Source organism: Melanotaenia boesemani, chromosome 7, assembly GCF_017639745.1.
Source record: "Melanotaenia boesemani isolate fMelBoe1 chromosome 7, fMelBoe1.pri, whole genome shotgun sequence".
Taxonomy (NCBI): domain Eukaryota; kingdom Metazoa; phylum Chordata; class Actinopteri; order Atheriniformes; family Melanotaeniidae; genus Melanotaenia; species Melanotaenia boesemani.
Window position 1 is genome coordinate 21,749,238 of NC_055688.1, and position 23,065 is coordinate 21,772,302.

At 37.1% G+C, this 23,065-nt stretch overlaps 2 protein-coding genes across 4 annotated transcripts in view; both read left to right on the forward strand.

Annotated features, from left to right (window-relative positions):
* The first annotated feature begins 1,454 nt into the window (after nucleotides 1–1,454).
* On the forward strand, nucleotides 1,455–18,249 carry si:rp71-46j2.7. 2 transcript variants are annotated; one of them, XM_041991001.1, is made up of 16 exons: nucleotides 1,455–1,817; nucleotides 2,225–2,330; nucleotides 4,106–4,319; nucleotides 4,619–4,761; nucleotides 7,603–7,777; nucleotides 7,951–8,006; nucleotides 8,792–8,982; nucleotides 9,118–9,228; nucleotides 9,366–9,491; nucleotides 11,059–11,157; nucleotides 11,246–11,404; nucleotides 14,807–15,419; nucleotides 16,761–16,824; nucleotides 16,917–17,116; nucleotides 17,203–17,291; nucleotides 17,400–18,249. In XM_041991001.1, exons 1-16 carry the CDS (start codon nucleotides 1,629–1,631, stop codon nucleotides 17,496–17,498), a joined length of 2,634 nt encoding a protein of 877 aa, XP_041846935.1. In that variant the 5' UTR covers nucleotides 1,455–1,628; the 3' UTR covers nucleotides 17,499–18,249. The 2 variants fall into 2 exon arrangements, with proteins under 2 accessions (XP_041846935.1, XP_041846936.1); XM_041991002.1 differs by having other exon boundaries at nucleotides 7,954–8,006.
* Nucleotides 18,250–20,165: 1,916 nt separating this feature from the next.
* Nucleotides 20,166–23,065, forward strand: part of mrpl11 (mitochondrial ribosomal protein L11) — a 46,021-nt gene continuing 43,121 nt past the window's right edge. Inside the window, exon 1 of one of the 2 annotated variants that reach the window (XM_041990676.1) lies at nucleotides 20,166–20,260. The gene's annotated coding sequence lies outside the window, so the exon portion shown is untranslated. The remainder of the gene's footprint in view (nucleotides 20,261–23,065) is intronic. The other variant, XM_041990677.1, reaches the window with a different exon arrangement.

Sequence of the window (23,065 nt, forward strand, 5' to 3'; positions counted from 1 at the left end):
TCTAACTGCGATTAAAGAGTACACTAAAATAAGTAAAGCATAGTTAAATGAAAAAAACTCTTGCTGTGGTGCATAAATTGAATAATGATCATGGGCTATTATATTTTATACGCTAATTAATCTGTATCTGTATAAGCAGTTAATATCTGTACATTGTGTCATATTTTGGAGCCTGTATTTGTGTTTAGAACCATGTCATGAAGTTTTGAGAAAAACTGTTCATGTTCTTTGAACATATTTAAACCATTTGAGCTTGCTCAAGTTGTTGTTCAAATGCTGGTAGAAAAAAAATCCTGTTTTGACTCAAGTTCAGTGGCGATGGCCATCAGTGTAACTAGAATCAAAACTGTGCCAATTCAAAACTCAAACCTTTCTGCCTCCGTGTAAGGCTTTAGGAAGGTTCTCTTAGTTGTGTAATCAGAAGTAAAAACATACATAACTGATATATTGTTGAAACAGTGCTTTGCATCTCTAAGACAACGGTTCCCCATCTGTTCAAGGATTGTTCTACTATTGCAGAACTTTGTGTCAACGAATTATGATTATTGTTACTCTAACCTTGGGAGAACCACTTGTTAATGTTAGGTTAATGGTCTGTGCTGGATATAAAATAACTTCCTGGCAATCACCCCATGAATGAGAAATTAAAAGTAGGTGTGATTTAAATAATAATAATAATAATAATAATAATATAAAAAAAAGAAGCCCATCCTTGCTCATTGGTTTATCCATTTTATGTATGCTTTAAGGAAGAAATTTTCTTGTCAAGGTTAAATGGAAAGACTCTAAACCAAACTGTCACAGAACAATACAGACCAGAATACAGACCATTTACCATGATAATGAACAGCTTTCCTCTAAAATATTTAACCTGTCTGCATCATTTTAAAGGGTCAGTTCAAGAAGACATGAGAAACATAAAAAAAAGAAGTCTACTTGAGACTCTGATATTAGCACAAAAAGTAAGGAAATTTGTGTTCTATTGATTATTACTTTTTCTCTTTAACAATACCAACTGCTGTTGTTTTATACTTGGTTGGAAAATAATTATTTATATTGCTCCCTTTAAGATGAAAAGTACAATAAAAGCCTGATTAGTCTTTATAACAAGGTATAATTTGTAAGGGTCATGCCCTAAACATAAATTTCCTTACTTTTTGTGCCAATCTGTCATTTAATTAATAGTTTTAGTACATGTGAGTACATTTTTGTCACATTTTCTGCAGTTCTATTTAGGGATTGTAAGGAATACATTGAATGTATTTTTAACCTTTCGTTTATATAAAAAAAAAAAAACACTAAACATGTAAAATAATACTATAGAACACCATTTTGCCTTTTTCTGCTGTCAGGTAAAGCTGTGTAACCTGCAGAGGGCGTCCTATCACAGTCCACGACTGACACGCGGGGATTCCCTGCAGCCAATCACAGCTCCACATTCCACCAACCTGATAAAGTTCCCTTTTCTCTGCTGTTGAGGGTTCGTGCTTGGTGCAAACAGACGCTCACTCTTCGTCTTCTTCTCGGCTTTAAAGATGTGGCCGAACAAGTCAGCAGTGGCTTCATCCAACACGCGTCGGCTTAAACTGAGACCCGCAAACTGAAAAGGCGTGCTGTAAGAAGAGAATATGTATCTGTGGCGCTTCTCCATCGCCATATCCCTTGGCCTGGTTTGGTATTTTTCAGACTGTTGTTTCACAGTCATACAGTTCTTGGTATGTTTCCTCCTTTGCTTTTCAACTCCACTGCTGTTTGAAAACAATGGGCGAGAGAGCGGCACACAAACTGATGAAGAGACGAAGGAACATCCACTTCAGGTACTCACCGCTGTTTGCATTGCAAATAGTTTGGAAAACAGAAAGAAAATTGCTTTCACAAGTTCAAAACTAAAGTAACTCACGATTTAACTGGTTAATAATTAAAATGTGAGTGTGACAGGCATGTGTGGATCTTATGATTACGTTCTGCCTGACGCACAGATGATTCATTTGCAAAGTCTTCAAATTATTTTATCGTGGTTAAGTGCAATATTCTCAATTCATTTTTTTTGGCACACATCGGTTAGCTTAGAAAACGATCCAAATGAAGTGTAACTTGTAGCCTGAATTACTTTTTTTCCCCATACAGAGGGCCTGAACAACAGGTTTGTACACTGTTGCCTGGATTCCAAGAAATACTGATCAGTCCTTTTTTGTGACCTGAATCTCTGCGTTTGATTTTCCAGGAAACTGTTGAGGAAGATGTGTTTGACTTGACCTATGTGGATCCTTTTCAACAGTCTGAACCACCAGAGTCTCAATGTCCACATGTAAAGAAGTCTCTACAGCAAGGTGAGGCACATTTTCCTACAGAGCAGGTTGTGTAGGTTTCATTGTCATTGCAGGTTAGAAATCCTTCTGATGTGACTGAAGGGAATGTTGGAAGTCACGTTTTTGTGCTCCAGATTTCAGTTTTTTGTCATCATTATTGTTTTGTCTTGACTACTGAAAAGGATAGCTCTGCTTAAACACCTGCAGCTCATGTTACAGCACCAAAGAGAAGTTTTGAAGCGAGAAAAGAGGAAAAACACACCCTCAACAGATGTCATGTATCACACAGGAAATAAGCTGGAGGTTTTCATACAGCCTTATAGTCAGTGTTTGCTTTACTTCTGTTTTGTACAACAAATTGGCTTGTTCTGAGCTCAAAGTTCTTAATGAGAGCAGCGTCTTTGTGAGTAAAAATAATATTTCATGCTATTTGTTGACAGCCTGAGCAATTTAAGAATGGTAAAAGAGGCTTTTTAGTTATAATTAGGCTAAAAACATAAGTAAAAAAAAATCAGTTATAAACATAGCACTGTTTAGACAAATCCATCTGAATTTAAATCTCTTTCCACAGTTATTTTCACAGTCACTGTTTTTCAATCATTTAAGTCAGTATATTTTCATTTGGTTAATTTAACAACTAGAAACTCTTTAAGAAACTTAAGATACTTTTTTAAATAATCAATGTAAATGTAAGTAGAAGGTTAAGGAGGTTAGATTTTTTTCACACCATTAAGACACATTCTGTTGAGAAATAAGATGGATATACAACATAATGCAGTTTATTAGTAATCAGCAACAACATTAAACCACTTGCTTAATTTTTCTATATTTGAGCACATCCCCTGTCTGCACCACCAAGACAGCTCTGGCCTGATGGGGCATGCCTGCAAGATCTTTGGAGATTGTCTGGATTGTTTGGTATCAGATCCTGTGAGACAGGATAAGGGATGCTAGGTCAGATTGGATTCTAGGGCATTTTGAGACAGGATGAACAACTTGAACTTTTGTAATCTTTACCTGAGATTATTTATTTTGCACCTTCATTTAACCAGAAGATAAAACTCTTGAGACTCTAGTGTCCTGACCAAAAATGGGCACAAGCTCACAACAGAAAAAGTTGCTGCAGTTTGCACACATTGTAATTTTACTAGTTAACACAGCATGGATATTTCCCACAGAATGAACAACAAAGCCATTAGAAAGCATCAGGAACAACAGTGCTGCAGCAGGGTACTGTTGCTGCAGGGGGAAGCTGCTATTTGTCAGGGAATGCTGTTGCCGTGGGGGTGTGTGTTTGGTTTTCAACTATGTGGCTGATTAAGCAGCATCCACATAAATGCCAGGGCCCAAGATTTTCCAGCGGATAATTGTGTTGTAACAAGATGATCAATGTTTTTCATCTGCAAGTGGTTTTAATGTTGTGGCTGATCGGTTAAGCATGTTTGACCACCTCAGTCCAACATTGACGTTAAGCCTGTCAGTGATGTTTAAGTAAATTATTTTAATGTAAATAAAGATGTTCAGTGTGTCCACAGATTATTATTTTATTCTCATCTCCAAGTCAGTTCAAGTTCAGATTAAAATCCTCTCCTGGATGTGTAACTTTTGAAACAAATTATTTTGGACCTCTAAAGCTACTTAAAAGTTTTTTCCCCCCACAGACAGAGAGGTTGAATTTCAAACAAACTCCTCTGCAGTCCTTTTTTAGTTTGATGTTGAAGAGGTGAGCATAGGCGCTCGGTATGATTTTTTATTTTTTTATAGTGACTCACCAGTTTTGTAACAACTCCCCTCAGTGTTTGAGTGTGCCTACGCTCAGCTGGTCCTGCCGTGGTACGGTGTCCCTGAGCCATGTGAGCAGCAGCCTCTGCACAAGGTGCTCAGCAGGGAATTTGACTTCATAATCGACCACATCATTGAGAGGGCCAGAGACTTTGATGTCTGCCAGGCAGTGGTGGGCTCCATTCGGATTTTGACCCAACACTTGCATAATACAAAGCAGTCTGACAGGTGAGACTTTTTCTTTCGTTTATTGAGCCAACGCTCATGTTGGTGCTGTTTTAGTTACTCTTTGCACTAAGTGATGTCTCTGAACACCTATAAATACCTCATTACTTTTTACCACCTACTAATAATTAACCATATACTGGATAACAACTGCTGCAATGGATTCTCTAAAGGCATCTACTGATTAAAGAGTACTGCATCACATCAGATTTAAGATTAGGATCAAGAGCTTATTAGATACATGGGGGGGGGGGGGGGGAAACCCTAGTTTTTATTAATTGTTGTTTTGCTTTCTGTTTCAGAGAGCTATTGTTCACCTCCAGAGCAGAAGAGATTGCTGTTCTCAGAGAGTTTTCTGACGCCTTGGTACGCAACCTTTTCCCTCTATCTCTCTGGGGGCAAGAAGTCAACCGTTGTGCCTTAAATGAGATCATTGCCTTAAAAGGTAAGGAAACACTAAATCATCTCTCCACAGTAATGCTGTGTTATATAAGGACTAAACCTGCCCTGAGTTCTTTAAGACTGTGGATTCTATGTAATCCCTTATTGTCAGTGGTCATGTAGAGCTTAGAGATAAGTTTTAGGTTATGTAAAAGAATGAATACTACTGCAGTAATCCTCCACTACCCTTCATAGTCCTGCACTTTTTCTTTCTTTTTTTTTCTTTCTTTGCAACAGATAAAATATTATTACTCATTAAGAGGTTCTGTGGGGAAGGTTTTGGTAGTACATGTTCTCAAGCTGCAATAAGTGATTTTTTTATTTTTTTTAATTGTACAATTATTACTTGCACATTCAGACTGCTCTGGAGTTTGTTGGCTAGAGGGGTCTCATTTCTGGTAATAGATCTCATAGATGCATAGCTACTATTTTAGGCCTTTTTCATCACAGGAAAATTTTAAGTCTTACTTATCCACATTTCATAATGTGTCTCACTTAACTAAAGAGCTGCTGTAGCAATTTAAAAACATTTCACGCTGCAAGAAATGCAAATATTTTCCTTCATGCTATGAGTTACCAGAGAAGATGTATGTCTGATTCTTTCAATCTAAAGCTGGAGCAAGTGGATAGTTTGATATAAAGCCTGACATCCAAACTCCACACCTTTCAGAGAAATGTACAGTTTGAGGTCTTGAGAGATTAGTGTAGGCCAAAGAAAAGTCTCTGGAGGGCTCTGACTGTATCGTACCTTAACAACCTCACTCCTAACTATAGGTGCTATAGCCTCTAAGAGATGGACACAAACAGAGGACAAAATCTGAAAGCAGTGAGGAAATGCCTAGAAAGTGCCAGCCCTTAATCACTAGAAGCTAGCTGCCTAAAATGCTGTCTCCAGTATAATCCTTTTCACAACCACGTGGTGTTGAGCTGGTTCTAGAGCCAGTTCACAGCTGGTTCAACTTAAAACTCTATTAAGAACCAGTTTAGTTCATCACGTCACGCTAAACCTAAAATCTTCCAGTAATTGTGTTTTCAGTGCAGGAAGATGGTTAATCTTCATAGATCAGTGTTTGTACCTTTTCCCATGGAAAACAATGTTTTAATGTCACCAGTCTGGTTTATTATTGTTTTTAAACAGCAGTCTGTACTTGTGCATGGTCTTTGTAATGTCAGCTAACCGTGCCAGCTGACAGCTGATTTATGTTAAGGAGCATAGCTGAAAACAGTGTTTAAATATTCAGCTGCAAACAATGATTGTAAATGCTGGACTATGTGTTGCACTGAGTAGCGTTCAGACCCAAATGATAAAATAAAGCATTAAACAGCAAGAAAATGAGAGGAACTCTGAGCTTTTTTTTTTTTCTTTTTCAATGCTGCATTGACTTTACATTCATGGTGGAGCAGCTTTATTATTGTCCTTTACTGGAATAATCACAGTAGATGCTGCATTGGATTTCTGAACAAAAAGATTTAGCTTGTCAGCTTTATTTTCCATAACCCCGTCCACAGCCCTTGACGTAAGTGGTTCTTTGTCCTTGTCCAGTAATTTTTCATTAGCTAAATTCACTCCTGATCAGTGTGCTGATGGTTTTTCTGAGAATAACTCTATTACTTATAATGGTCACTTCTGGCTACAAAAACTTGCTGGAGTCAATAAAATTACAAAATGACCACAAAATATCAAATGTAATAGATATTAATTTTTTTTATTTTTTATTTTTTTTTATGCAGTGTTTTTAATTTCCTGTGGATTTCTGATAGATGAGCAGTTATTGAGCAGCTATTTCCCACACGCTGTTTTATCTTGTTGCTGTATGTGTGATGTATTCGTTGCAGTCTTTTAATCTCATTAAACTGTGTGTGTTTTTATCAGAATTAGTTTTTAGGCAGATGCACAGACTCAAGTGTTAGCTTTTATCTTTCCATGTGATGATACCCTCCACCCCCCACCCCCACCCTCAACATCTATTTGTATCCTTGAAATAATGGAAGCAGTCCTCAGGTTAAAAAAAAAATCCACACACCAGCATCTGCAAAGATCTCTAATTAGCATGTTGTATCTTCTTGCACTATCACCACAGCAACTGAACTGCAAAGGAACAATGTGTTTTACTGAGAGGTTTATGTGCATGTACTCTTTATGAGGCCTGAAAACATAACATTGACTTTAGTTGTCATTTTAGATTAGCTAAAAACAGGTGTGATACATATACTCTTGTTTTTAATACAACACAAATGAACTTTAGAAATTATTCTGATATTTTTTGCTAAATTAGGAGTCAGGTTGACAGTATACATGTAGTTTGTAAGCTTATGTTGCACTTGGATGTAAAGGAACTAGGATGGCATGTTCGTTGGATACCATGCTAAGCTAACCAGCTGCTGGCTGTAGATTTAAATTATCTGTGCAGTTATGACACATTCTTTAAATAATAATTTGAAAAGAAGCCAGTAAATATATTTTTAAACACACCAAATTATTCTTGTAAAGCGCAGGTTTCACACTCCGGTCCTCAAGAGCTGCTATCTTCCAGGTTTTTGTTGTTTCCCTGCTCCAACAAACCTGACTGAAATGAGTGTGCCGTTGTGAAGAAGTTGACAAGAAGCTGTTGGATCCATCTGATTTGAATAAGGTGTGTTGGAGCAGGGAAACTTTGGCCGTCAAGGACCGGAGTTTGAGACCCATGCAAAGTTTCACAAAGATCAGGCTGCAGTAACTGCTATTGCAGCAGTATCTGTAATTCAAACCTGAGATATTACCATCTACAAAGACTCACGTGAAGATTTTGCCATGTATTTCATGTAAGGAAAAAAAAAAAGTTTACTGTGAAGGTTGTCGTTTCAGGGTTGGGGCTGTTGGTGAATTGGCTGTCCGACCCTGACAACCTGAACCAGCTGGTGGTGAGCCAGCTTGACAGTGTTAGCCCTAAAAGCTCTGCAGAGGAGCTGCATGTATCCGACCCAGATCAGGCATCTCTGGCTTCGCAGGAGGAGGAAGGCCAGCCGGAGAGCACAGAAGTGTGAGTGGCTGTCTTCTTTGCATTCTGCTGACCTGTCCAAGTGTTAGTAAGCCACAAAGAAATGTCAGTACAAGACACCATCTGTGTTTGAAATTGGAACAGGCTTTGCTCTGTTGGGTGGCTTTTTTTCTTTTTTTTTTTTGTCATCCATTTATTTATTTATTTTTTCCTAGAAGCACAGCAGGAGCAGGGATTTCAACCGGCACAGGAATCAAGGGCAAAAGGAAAGGTGTGTTTGGTTATTGAAAAGTAGTTCAGTGCAAAGCTCTGCATGAGTTCATGTTTCAGTTATATTTTAGTGAAAAAGGTTTAAATGGAGAATTTGAATGAAGCAGAAAGAGTTGTTTGTGGTTAAATAGAGAGTACATGACTGTGCCTGCATATTCTCTGTTACAACGGTTTGATAAGTAACAGTGGTTTGTCAACTATGTGACATTCTACTTTCCGATATCAGCCTGCCTTTCATTGCGCAATTAGTCCCCTGTTTGTTTGTTCATCCAGACAGCTAATTACGCAAACAACAAGCTGAATGCCAAATAACTCCTGTGTTGTCTTTAATAGAAAGAGATAAGAGCTGTTTAAACAATCCAAGAGCAATCCACTGAATATGAATAAATGTCATATTGATGAAGAACCCTTTGATGTAAAAAATTTCCATTTTTTTTTTAGTAATGCATCACATTGCAAACACTAAAAAAAGCCTAATGTGTCATATTTATCTACAAACTGTTGGGATATAACACAGATAACAACGAGTGAATACTAATCATGCTTATAAGCCTCAGCAAGTGTTCATTATCCTGAGCAAACAGATTTTCTCACATTTCTCCGCCATCCTTTGTTTTGACACTTTCTGTGAAAATCTGTTCAGATTTTATTTGATGTCTACAGAGAAGTTATAGCTTTTCCATATCATGAACATTTTCAGTATCCAGGTGAAAGAAATATATATTTTTCACACTTTGAGCCTGGAAATGACCCTACTTTAGCTGTGTGGTGTATTCTAAACTTTAGGCAACAAATTAAAGGAAGGATGGTCCAAATTTGTGGACAAGGTGAAGTCCAAAAAAGCCAAGAAGAAGACAATGAAAACGATGGAGCAGGAGCTGGTGATGAGGATAATGGCTATCCAAGGGGACGTGTCAAATGAGGAAGATGTCAGCAGCAGAGAAGGCTCTGTACTCAGTCAGGATGAGTCCAACAGGGTGAGGCTGCTTCAGATAGAACTGTATATTTAAAATAAATAAAGCACTTTGCAAACCTTGACATATTCATTGCTGCTTTTTTTTTTTTTTTTTTTTTTTTTTTTTTTTTTTTTTTTTTTGGCCAAACACTATCAGGAAGACAGTGATCTGGAAGAATATCTGGCAAGTGTCCAGGAGGACATGATTGAATTCAAGCTGTCTTATGAGATGTGGCGCGTTGGCCGCTGGTCTGTCAGCATCCCTCACGTGAGTTGGAAATATCAGTGACAGCGAGGAGTATTTTCCTGGCTTGTTATCTGTGTGCTAAGGCGCTGTAAAAGCTTGTCTGTGGCTGATTTAATGTTTGAGTTGGATCTTTGAGCAAGTGTTTAACTATGTTGTAGGCCGACTGGGAAGAGGAGAAGCTAATCTTCACTGTACACCTGGAGGAAAAAGACAGTCCTGAGAACTTGCTTTGGGACATAAAGAAGACTTACATGGATGTTATTTATTTTCGGAACAGATGGCAGGTAAAAATCCTCATGCAAAACCCTGTTATGTTTTTTATTATTATTATTATTATTATTATTATCACACCTTAGACTGGCAGGTGTTTCTGGTACCTTCTTTGTTTGAATTTGTATCCCTATGGATATGTTAAAAAAAAGTGGCATATGACCATAGAGATAATCATTATATAAGATACTTTGGAAAAGTCTGTCCTTGATCAAATTAGCTGGTGGGGAACTTTTCTCAGCTGGGATTTGTTTCATGCATCCAGGCAGGACCACATAACTGATACCAGCTAATACTTTTTACAGACCACTGATTGGTCAGAGAGACTCTCCTGTGGGTCTGCAGCACTATCTGACTGCATATATTCTACAAGTTTACAACAGCAGGTGGCGTAGTTATAACATTATTTGTGATTTAACATGCAAACTGCAACTATAAATCTTGAAATTACTTTTCCATCTCAAAAATGATTTATTATCCCCCTAAAAAATGTGTTCCTCCACAATGAGAAATCAGCTTAAAACTGTGTGGTAACACACTAGCTGACTTAAAATACACAACAACATATACGGCTGGATTCAAAGACTGGATTGTATAGCTCATTATCATTATTAATTATCTCTCCAACCATTTTACAAATGCATTTAATACTTTACATTGTGATATAACAGAAAAAAGTGTAAAATACTGAACAAATAAAACTGCTAAGCACAGTAGAAGATGAGCTGCTGAGAGACAGGAGGATGGATTTGCATGGAAATTTACAAGCAGAGTACTACAAATGAAAGGAGTGTTTGTTTTGATGCATCATCCACTGTTGCTGTGTTTTCACCTTAAGTTGTTCTGGATAAGTGACAGTGACTAACAGCAGAAAACTGTGTTTTACAAGTGTTTGTAATGGCATTTTTTTTCTTCTTTTTTTTTTTTTTTTTTTTTCATAATCATAAATTTTTGTTTTTAAACAGAAAATGCTTCACGGGTTGTTGGGTTATCATGTTTATTTGATTGTCTTATCCAGGAAGTTACAAGTGTTTGGGTTTAAATTTCATAAGAGTGTCCTGTTAAAGATGAAAAGCAACTTAAAGCAGTATTACTTAACCTTTTGAACTGTGGTACCCCCTAACAAAGGCGGATTATTCATCCATCTTGCAACCTACCTCTTCTTCAAGCTCTCTCCAGCCAGTTTTGTCTCATCTCTTGTTTCGTTACTTTCTCTCTTTCTTCTACTCGCTTCCTCTGTTAATGTCCTCTTGGGTTTCTTTGCTGAATCAACCATGGTGCATGTTAAAAACAGCCAGTGTGTTGATATCCAGTTGCTGCATTGTGACAAGGTGCTGTAAAGCAAAACGCAGCCATCTTATGATTCCCCGGGTTGGGACACAAATTTGTAACCATTAGGTTTCTCAGCCTCAGGAATTCAGGACAACGACAAACCTCGGGAATGTATGCATAACAAATATCAATCTGCCATCAAAATGAGTCTGAAACTTTAAGGTTTAAGGTCAGAAATGTATGAAGTGTTACTTTAAGGAGGAATAGTTACTAGTACAATGGTGAAAACTTTTTTTTTTTTAAAACCAGGACTCTACCAACCTTCCTATGATCTGTATGCTGGAGGAGTCTGCAGGTAACGATGAGGTTAAAGAAGAAGTCAGAGCTTCAGTTGAACACTTCCTGCAGGTGATCGTCTCAGCATGCTCAGATATTTTTGGAAATAAACATTTGAAAAGCTTGATGACTCAACATTTTGGCATTTTTTCTCTTCCAGGAATTGGTTTCTGATAATGGGATTGGCCACACCCAACCTGTGTTTCAGTTCCTGTGCCCACTTGACAAGCTGCTAAATGAAGAAGTGCATTATGGGGGTGTGTGGGGCCTTCTCAGTGGCCTGGCTTACTTCCTCACTCCTGGCCAAGAGGAAGAAGAGGTAATTTTTTACTCTTGCTTTTTCTTAACTGGACAGCTTGTTGGCTGAATCTCATTTGCTGCAAAATTGTTCTTATTTGTTTACACAAGTGACACAAAATAAATTATAATTGCTTCTCTTTTTATTTGCCCTTTGATAAGTGCTAACCTTCATGAAATTGTCTTCAAATGGCTAATTAGCATTAGTAGCATGGCCGATCACATGTATGTGTTTGTATTGGCTCACCATGGTAAAAAGTATTGGTTCATACTTAAACTGTTTTGTAGACTGATCCTTTATATAGTCTGACATCACCAGCCTCAGCCAAAAGTGAAGTGCTGCATAAGCTCGGTGGCATTAGTCATTATGCATGTTTAGTGTCTTTAAATTGGAAGAGTGGAAATTATCAATAGAATAGATTGTATGAGAAATTATTATTTAAACCAACAACAGATAAATATAATTAGAAAAATCGAGACAGGAAAAGTAGATTAGAAGAATGACCAATTTATACAATATTTCCAAATATATTTACAGAAACATTTTGTTGCCTTTTTAAATGATTTTAGGCTCTAAAATTAGCCTGAATTTTAAGGCTTAAATCCCAGCGACTTCCCTTTGTTCTACCCCTCCATTTGTGCAAATGTGTGGTGCATCTTCTGTGGATCAAAAAGTAATGATCATCTAGCCCTTCTGTCAGGGTGTTGGACATTGTTTAGATGATTAGTATCCACTCCTTAATCACTACAAGAAACTGGTACCTACTCCACCAGCAAGAACATTACAGGTGCAGGACAAAATGAAATGAATTGGGATTTTCTTGCCCCAACTATGTTCTGCTAGACATTTTCAGTAAATGTTCTGTCTGTAGGTGGAATGGGCATCAAATTTGATGTGCCTATGCCAGCTGCTGTATGAATGGTAGAAGCTTAAGGTGGACTGGATGGGGTGTATATAATCACTTGAGGGTGTGAGTGAGGCTCTCTGCTGATGACAGTGCACCTGGCATACCTCTTTCTACTTCTTCATGTGTAAATATTTAATGAAATATTTGCCAGTTCATCTTTGCAGGGAGCATCATTATCCATGCAGTTAAATTAAACTTTTTTGTATAGCACCAATTCTCAAGATAAATCAACTCCCAGTGAGCCAATTCTTTGTAATCTCATTAGTATTCATAAAAGCCAGTTCATAAAAAAATAATAGCCTAGCTAAAGAAACCAAAAGATTGCATCGAATCTTGACTTTAATTCAGGCTTCTATTGCGAATAAGGCCACCTCTAGCAATCATACTGCGTACCAAAGGCAGCCTAAAACTGTCTCTTCCTACTTGCACTTCATCCACTAGCCAGCCAATCAGAGCATGCCTGCATCATTGCCTCTTTTCATGCCCATCCTAAGCATGCACAAGGCAGCGAATGATGGGGGTTAGAGTCGCCTTCTGTGTGAGAGCCCTGCGTTGCTCTATTCATGGATACTTTTGTCACTCCTGTGATTTTTCTGTAGCAATGCAACGCTTGTAACCTCAGGGTCACCATGTTGTCCGGACTGCATGACAATATGTTTTAAAACAAACAGCAGGGATTGTAGAGCCATAACTTTGCACCTAATTGTTTAAATGGGATCCATTTGTTCCACTTGCTTTGTTGTTCAGGCACCTTGTCTAGAATCATGCTTGGTTGGAGGTAATCACCACGCATTCAACCATTATTTAAGCAGTTTCCATAAAACCCTGCTTTAGATAAGGGATGCCTTTGCAATTTGTCTTGATTAGCACACAGGGCTGTGATGTGCTTGTGAAACATTTATCAATGCATCTTTGTCTTTTGTTTTTTAATACAAGACATTTTTTAACTACGTGGTACTTTCAGATTATTTGTTATGATCAAAATTCCAATATTTTTAAAACGAATAGCAGACATGTTGCAATTTAAAAGGTTATACTGTCCAACATATTTCTCACCATTAAAAAAGAACCAATCAAAGAAAAGTGTGCCTGTAGCAGCGTAATTGTAGCAAATTATAGACATCACCATATTCTGAATCACTAAAGGGGCTTTTAAATAGAAAGTGGAAAGTGCTTCGCTTACCTTCTGGGTAGAGGCAAAGCAGGGTGCAAATTGCACCCAAATTGCAAGGCACCTGAATAGATATCCATGAAGTAGCTACTTTTTCCAGTTGCAGACTCGGTTGCAGGATGGGTCTGTCAAGCTATCAGAGGAAAACCCTGCCATTACTTTTTCTGAAGAAGGGCGGGAGTGTGTGGATTCAGAATATCCTCATGGCAAGGAATGTTTTGGAAATTTTAGGTTGATGCAGAAAATGCATGATGACTGCTAACCCAGGCTAAGAAGGGAGTAATTGGACAGCTTGTTAGTCATACAGTGATTCACAGACTTTAGAGAGCCATCACCCTACGCAAGGTTTGGCAGTTTGTCAGAGGTGGGTGAATTCTCTAACTGGATGCATCGACATGCAATCACAGAACGTTTTTTCCAAGTTATTATTCTAACCTAAATGCAGTGCACATTGATGGCACATCTCACTTAGCTCTGGGTTTTGAAGTGGAGCTACCTCACCCACTACATCCCACATGAAAGGCCCTCTAACAGAGGTGTAACAAACATCCTCCTCTTATGTGAAATGTGAAATACAATGACTTGTTAACTGTTATCTAGCATCTGAAAAGCTTTCTGCCAATCATCTGTGAGTGCTGTTTTGGTGACATAAGATTGTTGTTGAGTATGTCAGTAAAATAACTTGGATTGGACGTTGTACGTCGGCAACATAGCTCAAAAGCCGTGGTTCTCTGACTGAATATGGAAGCAAACTCCTTTGTAGTTGAAATCCTTCTGAGTTTGGTGGATGCTTTTAAAATTCATGGTTCTATGGTTGCCATGGTTGTTTTTCATCCTTCCTCAGATGAAAATGAGTAATATGGTTTCTCCTGTTTGTCATGTTTCCAGAATGTTTAAGTCCACCTTTACTGATGATAAACTGAATCTATATGATATCTTTTGATAACACGATGCTCTGATTGGATTTCTCAGTCAGTCAGTCATCTTGTGTCTCTGGACATTAATTCGTGTTCACATTTAAGGAATATTTTTTGTTTCGCTCAAGTTAACTGTAGACTGAAATGTAGATTTAATGATTTGAACACATTGGTGAGAAAAAACATGTTTAAATTGAACTGAGCATTTATGAAAAATTGTTTAGATGCCATCAATGCAGATTACAAACAAGAGGATTTTGGCTATTTTTAAGTAAACTAAACTTAATGCTTAAAATTGGGCCTGCTCTTTTATAAATAAAAACAATGTCACTGTGAACTTGTAATATGGGTTTGTGGCTGCTCTGCGTTATAAAAGCTGTTGCCTCTGGGTCGGCTGTCACAGCCAGATTGTTTTTGTTTTCTTTCAGAACTCAAGCCTACAGACAGAAGTCCCAAAAGAAAAGACAACGCCATCTCCACATCCAGAATCCACAGCTCTGTCCGTAGAAAACCATTGTAATTCTGCTGAGAATGGCCACAACATTCCTGCTTCTCCACTCCCAACTATTGTTATCTCTCAGTATAATTCTCCCCCACAAAAGCCTGAGGAAGCAGAATCATATCCAGATCCACAGCCTGCTGTTAACTTGGACTCCTCTAATGAAAACTGCTCCCAAGACAAATCGGAAGACTCTGACAACCCCTTAACTTCTCACTTTAAAATGATCATCAAAGGACTGACCAGATCCAGGTCACAAGAATCTCTGGCTTCTGCAAAGATGAGCGGTGATGAGGAGCAGTCTGACTCAGGCTCGCAGCAGGAGGGCACAGAAGGGCTGTCATTGCGTAGTTTCAGTGCAAAGTCGAATAAAAAGGAGAGGACAGGTTTCAGGATGTCTGGAGGGCCTAACAAGACTAAAGGAAAGGAGACACAAGGCACCCCACAGAGAGGAGAGGATTCCCAGTGTCAGAGAGGCCAAGCCAACTGGGAGCAGCTGGAGGCCACCAAAGCCATATTTGATCTACTGAAAGAAATATCTGGTTTGTTCTGTCTTTCAGTTCAGATGGTATTGTCACGTGGACTTAACATTTTAAAGCATAGTGCAGCTTTAACCATTTTTTTCCTCTATTGATTTTCCCTGAAGTCTTGACAGCCAGTTGTTTTAGCTCATTTTAGTGCTACAAAAGACATCTGCATGTACAGACTTCAAACTTGCCTGAGGATGCAAATCCTGCAGTGATGAGCTAGTCTTCATTAATCAGCATGTGATATTTTCTTAGGTTTTCTTAGCATAGTTTGTTTTTATAAAAACCTGCGTGGTGTGTTCATATTAGTAAAGGACTAACACTTGGTAGCCAGGCTGCATTTTGTTCACGTTTGTGTTCAAAACACAAACTGTCATGCATCGAAAGCTTAATGTAGATAGGAAATCATGCAGGAAATGTAAAATAATAAATAAAAAGAAGCTAAGTCCAGAACGTTCATCAAATCTTTGACTTGCAGTAGCATTTTTTATTATTATTATTGTTATTTATGTTGCTTTAACAAAAAATAAATAATAAGTTCACTGTGATAAATGATCAACCTCAGGCAAACATCAGACCCATTAAGATTAATTTAAATTGCACTGAAATGAACTGAAATGAACTCAAGTATATATATAAAAAAATACTAAACAGCTGTGGTATGCTTTTGAAAATGGTTTGTGATAAGGGTAAACTCAAATTAGAACATCTGAGTGTCTCATCAAAGTGTCATATTTAAAGAAAATCTGTTGCCTAAACTCAGCAAATTACACTGTGGCCACCAGAATGACAACATAAAGCAGTGAAAGTCAAACTCCAGTGGTCGATGGCCACTGTCTTGCACGTTTTAGATGCTTATCTGCATCAACACGTTGACTTTGACAATCTGCTGTAAGATCCATTTTATTTGAATCAGGTGTGTTGGAGGAAGGAAAAATCTAAAATCTGCAGGACTGTGCGGACAGGAAGGAGAGGAATTTAAAATTCATGACCAAGTAATCATTCTAGTTATGAACAAGGAGAAAAGCTGCAGTGTTGTAGCATCTCAGATTTAGTTTGGGTTTTCAGCATGCATATTTGAGTCTTGTGCACTCAATTACTTCTATAAGCTGCAGTCAAACTGTACACGGATTGATTACTCATGCTATTTAGTGTAATGGAGCATCCTAAACTGAAAGCATTACTAACACTATCTTGATCTGTCAGCGGCTGCTTTTACTAACAGATCTGGTTTCACTTTAGAAAGTTTTCTGCCCTCTAGTGGCAAAAGTTAGTTATATTGCCTTGAGTGTTTTTAAATTTTTTTTTTGAACATCCACAGCTCAGGTGTTGTACTGACTCCTCTCATCTTTACAGGAAACTCCATCCTCATTAACATTTTTGATGCCATTTTGAAACCGGTGATGCCCATCTTAAAAAAGTAAGTTTGTAATTAACCCTCTTCTAGATATAACAAAAGAAAAAAAGTTTTCTTTTGTGTTTTGAGTGTTTCATGATTGCTTCTCTCTCCAGGAAAGTAAACTCTTTCCTAAACAAGGTGAATCCAACAGAAGAGCAAATGGCTGCGTACATCAACACCCTGCGCAACAAACTGTGGCCAGAGTTTCAGCCGGTTGCACCACCTCCTCCTCCTCCTCCTTCTCCTCCTCCTCGCACTGATGAGGAAAAGAATGAGACCAAAGAGCGAGCTCATAACCTCATCAATGCACGATGTAGTTGCCACCTTCATTCTCTTAAATAAGACACATCTGATTAAAAAAATAATCTTTTAAATATAACACTAATATTCTCTTTGTAGATTCAAATTACCTCGTCCTTAAGAAGACAGACATGGAGTCCGTTTTTAATGTTTTCCAGAACAAAGAAGGAAACAAAACTCTGGTCTATGTGAGTATCTCCTCATTACAGTTCTATCCTCATACCTCCTTTGCTCTGTTTTTAATATTTTACTAAAAGGAGTCATTTCTGAATGTGTCTCCTCATCTTTTACAACAGATGCTCCTTTCATTGCTATTAAAAGGATTTTTGCCCGACGAGCATTCACTGAATATCAGCGCCGCTGCTGTACAGAAAGTGACCAACTCCACCAACTGAGATGTGAAACTGTCATTGTGTTTTTAATGTGCCTGTTTGGATGTTTTTAGGATATTCTGTAATTTATTTACCATCTTTGAATGCCTTAAAATGTTTGGGACCACCAATGTGTCGATGTTTAACACCTTGTTGTGTCATTTTTTACCTCAAACATGCTGTGAATTTTTTTTTTTTTTTTTTTTTTTTGGTACATGTTCATGTGTCAGTGTGGTAAACAGTAACTTATATTGGAGTTAAATCAGGGACATTATCAGTGGGAGGCAGCTTTATTCTTAATCTCAGGAAGAAAAAAAGCTATTACTTAGTTTACATATTTTCTCACAGTTTTGTGTATAAGAACTATGTTCTTCTAAAATTATGGCACTTTGAGCACTTGTGTATGGTAAAGGTATTTGTATGCTTAGGTTTTTGTAATTTGCAATCACATACCAACATGAACGGTGCCACTCTAAAGATTCTTTGAAGAAATGTAAAAAAACTTGAATATATTCCAAATAAAATATTTTTATAACATTCTTTTTAGTAATATTTCTCTTATATAGTAAAATTGTTGTTTACAGTCAATGTTGGATATTAATTGGATGCTGATGACTTCATATTTGAGTTTGAAACCATATCTGAATGAAAGATCATTTGTTTGGTTAAATGAATCAATATTCCAGAGGGAACTCCTGTTGTTGAAATGTGAGATAGGACAAGATTTATAAGTCAGGATTGTTTAATATAGTCATAATTTTCTAGCTAGCCATAATTGAGTATATTTGCAAATAAATTAAGTAATTTCCAGATTTGACCTACTTCTTTTTTTTTTTTTTTTTTTTTTTTTTTTTTTTTTTTTTTTTTTTTTGTTTTGTTTTGTTTTTAAGAGGGACTTGGCGAAAAAGTCCCTTGTATTCAACTGGAGAGGGGAGAGCTAGAGGGTCAAACAATGGTGTATTTCTGTTCTTCTTCAGTGAAAATGCAGCCTGTAAAATTTATGCTGTTTTATTATGGAAGTGTAACAGAATTTATTACAGGATTATTCTGCTCCAGGCCACGGTTGAGATATCATCTGGTGGTGTAACATCATGAATTTGTTTTATTTCGCTTGAGTCCCTTCAGTCAGGAACCTAACACCCCGTTTTCCAGGGTGAAACTGGGACCTGTTTGATGCCATTCATAGATTGTATATGATCCTATTAGTCTGAAGCTTATAATGAAATCCAGGTGAATATTTAGTCTAATCTTCAGGGTCTGCTTCTGGTTCAGCCTCAAGTAATTAATTTGGTTTTGGATTTTTAACAAAAATCTATGCTTAACCTCAAAAACGAGATTAGAATGGTGACTGTCCATGTGATGCTAAAGAACTGCAGATGCCCAGTTTACTGAGGGACAAGCAGGTAAAGTGATAAAACAGGAACCTTTTCAATGTAATGCTCACAATAGAACAACAATATGATCAACTTTTAAAGATCAACAATCGTTGCAGCTGTTAATCAACACAACACACGAGCCTCAGCTAACAAGCTAACATGACTAGCACTAGCAGTTGACAAACAAAAATGAATGTACAATAACTTACAAACACATTTTGAGAGTATATAAAAGATGTGTGGGGACATAGTAACTTGACAGGGTGGTTGCTCTTAGCAACATAATGCTTGGCTTTAATCGAGTGGAATGGTGACAGTGGTTGCTCCTGGCAACAGCATGTTCAGCTGAAACCAAATGTAGAGCAGGTTTAATGTTTGTCTCTTAAAATCATCCCAATTAAATGTCATTTAAACCCTGTGGTTTATATCTCACACAGTATGATTCCCAATGGATAAAGTGGTAAAATATTGTATGACATAATTACTAGGGAACTGATTTGCAGTCATCCACTGACTTTTTACAGAGGGTAAAAGTAAGGCACATTTTAGCTATTTTAGAGCATATACTGCATGTTATGCTTAATGACTTCCATGTAAAAGTCAGTATTACCTTTTCCTTTTCCCCTGTGGTCACAAATTTATTTTGGTTGTATCTGGATTTTTTTCTCTAAAAATAAAAAGTGGAAATGTGTCAAAAAAAATGTGGAAGAGTAAAAAGAAAAATTAGGAATTGTGAAGAGTGTGGCTGTTCCAGAAACATTCAAAATGTCCTGTGGAACATTACCCAAAATAAACTAGGATGTCATCAGATTTTCACCACTTAATATCCAAGGTCAAATGCATACACTACAAGCATATGTAGATACCTTATAGACTCTGTCACTTTTTAAAACAGTAGGCGGAGGTCTTTAACTGTGGAATAATACATTAAAGTTTCTCATCTATGGTGAATGATACAGTGATTTTGTCACAGTAACAGGCCCCTGGTAACATTACTGTTTTTTTTTGTTTTGTTTTTTTTTTTTGTTCATATACCCCATTTATTTACTTAATGTTTGTCTGTGATCACCTTTACCAGACCATTTTAGCAGCTTTAAGGGAACATATTTTGTTTCACTCCATTACTATTTTCCATCAATTTTCCCTACAAATGCCTTTATAGCTGGATCCTGGGAGGTGCTGTCACAACACAAGAACCAGTATCTACATCTACAAGTGAGGTGTACCTGAGAGGAACCAAAAAGTTAAAGTTCTAGTCTGACCCATTAAGAGTCTTGGGTTATGCAGTTGCTCCTCCAGGCCAGCAGGGGGCAGCGCTGTGACAAGTGTCAGTAAACAGCCCTTGTGTTTCAATATGTCTGCGCCCTGAAGGATGCTGCTGACAGCGTGAAGGTACAGGACAAGTGAAAGGTACGATGACATGGATTTGTTCTGTTCGGTTAACACGACTCTGATTAACCTGGCAATAAGGTTTCGAGCTGTTTGACTTCCAGAGTTCGTGTTAAGGCCTGTAGATCTTTGTTGCTCAGTGCTCCTGTGTGTAGCTCCCGTGCTTCATGTCCATATGAGAAGACCTGTCTAGCGTTAAACGTGGATTAGAGCTATTAAGTTTAGTTTGATATATTTAACTAAGTCTAAACCCAATCCTATAAGGCAATATTCATTATTGTATAATTCTGGAACAAAGCAAAACTGAGACTGAAATATCCGTCACTAGTTGTGATAAAGTGGCTAAATGTTGTTAGACACTGTGTGAGAGTATCAGTGTTTATCCTTCTTCTTGTGTTAGGGTCGGCACCGACCAAATGAAATAAGCAAAAGAACCACATAATATGAACCAAAGCTTTTTGACGTTGTCAGGAACCTCTATAAAAAAAAACAAAGTTATCCCAGTTGTAAAAATGAGATGATAAAGCAATAATTAGAGCCAAAACTGAAATCACAAGTGCACTGTCGACAGCCTGTTCCTCTCCCAATCATTCGAGCTTTAGATGATTCTCTCTCTCTTTTTTTTTCTTTTTTTCCCCCTGTATACCTACACAAAAACAAAACAAAAAAAGCTGGGCATGTCCAGCATTCAGTACAGAATTGGTGACTTGCAGAGTGTACACTTCTAATTTGCAGTATGCAAAAATTAGAAGAACATTTTCAGTAAGGCAGGTTCTGGATAAAATTTTGGGTGAAAATAAGTAAAAAAAGCTATATGGATGAATGGCTTCCTGAGGAGGAAGATGAGATGTAGTAAGACAAATCTGACCTCTGAAAGATTCAAATCCAAAGATGGTAAAAATCTGTTGGAGGTCAGCACCTCATGATGCAGGTCAGCTGCTGCAATGTCATCAAAATGACCCCTGGATTCACAAGGTTTGCCATTACAAGAGTCATTGACATCAAGACACATCTTGAGCTATTTATGTCAATGCCAGTAAAAAGAGACATCCTAGCTCTGAGAAACTGAAAGAAAAAAAAGTGCTGGGAAAAACAAACAAAACAAAAAAAAAAAAAAAAAAAAAAACACTTTTGGGCCTTTTTTGAAGCAAATGTGTATGGTTCAAACCTGACCTGTAACACCATAGATGTTACTATAGTTAATAACATTAAAAGAAAAAAAATAAATCAAAACACATTTATTTAATAAATGTCTTCTAATACCCCTCAGTAATAAAAAATATATATATATATTTTTTAAGTGAAACTGAGGGGCATACTGACAAAAAATGTCCCAGAGGTCCACACCAAAAACATTAAAATCAATATTTTCATGAATAAGGAAGCCTAAAAAGATAACCAAGAGATAAGAAAGAACTTGGATGACAGATAATTTTTTTTGTGTGCATTTTAGAGCTGATTTAAGACATGGGTCAAAACCAACCCACTAACACAGGAGGAAGGTTAAAGTGGTAGCCAAAGATTAAACTAACATTCTTGGTAAAGCCTTTAAATTTACTGGAAATTCTAGTTTCCCAGTAGTTCAACATTTCAAAGCATGAACAGTGAATGGTGTTACACAGGGTGTCATTATTTGTCATCATACAGATTTTTTTTTCTTTAACATACATTTTTACTTTAAATTTGAACGATTAAAGTAAAAACAAAATTAAACCACTTGAATGTAAAAGAAAAAAACTTTATATCTCCACACAATATGATTTAATGTTCATTGTATAATCTAAAACATTACAAAGATTCATTAATATGCCAAATGTAATAATTTTATTTTAACAAATACATATGTAGAAAATGTAGATGTCAGATGTTCCAGTTTAGGGTGACACATGCAATAGTTGTTCATATTGAAAAATACGGTGTCAGCTGTATGGTTGTTTGTTTCAGCCTTGAATAATCAAGAGAGATGGTAAAATCTCTCTGCACCATACACCAATGCAATGGGCAGTTGTGGTTCATGAGCTAGAGACGAATGTCACTGAAATGTGATTAAACAGTAATATTAAAATGTGGGTGTGAATATGGTTTCTAATATAAAGTACACTGAGCAGTTGATTAGAATATTAGAAAAGCTATGTAAGTACAGTCCAGTCATCATTTAGGTCTCTTTTCTTACTAAGATTGTTTCTTAATCATACCCACAAGAGTCTAAAATTCACTTGTCAGAACAGCAAAAACAGGCAAATAGCTGTTAAAATAGAATTTGGCTTCTTTCTACCAATTATTAAATTTTAGTGCTACAGCTGGCGTTATTTATTACACATGAGGTCAACAAGTAGATGCTAATTGATCAATGATGAGATTATATTTTCTCTAAAGTGTAGCCCTTTTAGGAGTGGATAATATTTGTAATTTTATAAAAGTGTTTCTACTTTTACTTCAGTGAAAAGAGTATTATTGTACATCACTGGCTGCTTTAGTTTAAATGTATAGTAGTAGCTCACAAGGAGGTGGAAGTAAATGGTAAAAAGAGGTATGAATAATAAAGTGATTCTCTTTGGATTATTGGGTAATCTCTCCCAGATTCATATGACCTGCTAATGGCAAACTCTTAATTTTTTTACTGTGACACTGAATTAAAAACCTACGTTTTGTTTTATTTCAGGTCTGGTTTGTGCCAGGTCATAATTAGTCCTGACAGCAATGCAGTGGATCAGCTTAAACCTCCACCTGACTGGTTATGATTTTTAGAGAGCATGAGCGACACTTTAAATAGTTTCATAATTTCCTAACAGTACAGTCATCTGATTTAGATCTGCTCCCTGTTAG

Excerpts from the sequence above, each read along its gene's own strand:
- si:rp71-46j2.7 (XM_041991001.1), top strand. The coding sequence starts at position 1,629 with ATGTATCTGTGGCGCTTCTCCATCGCCATATCCCTTGGCCTGGTTTGG. Across the intron at positions 1,818-2,224 it reads CGAAGGAACATCCACTTCAG|GAAACTGTTGAGGAAGATGT; the intron begins GTACTCACCGCT and ends TTGATTTTCCAG. Across the intron at positions 8,007-8,791 it reads AATCAAGGGCAAAAGGAAAG|GCAACAAATTAAAGGAAGGA; the intron begins GTGTGTTTGGTT and ends TCTAAACTTTAG.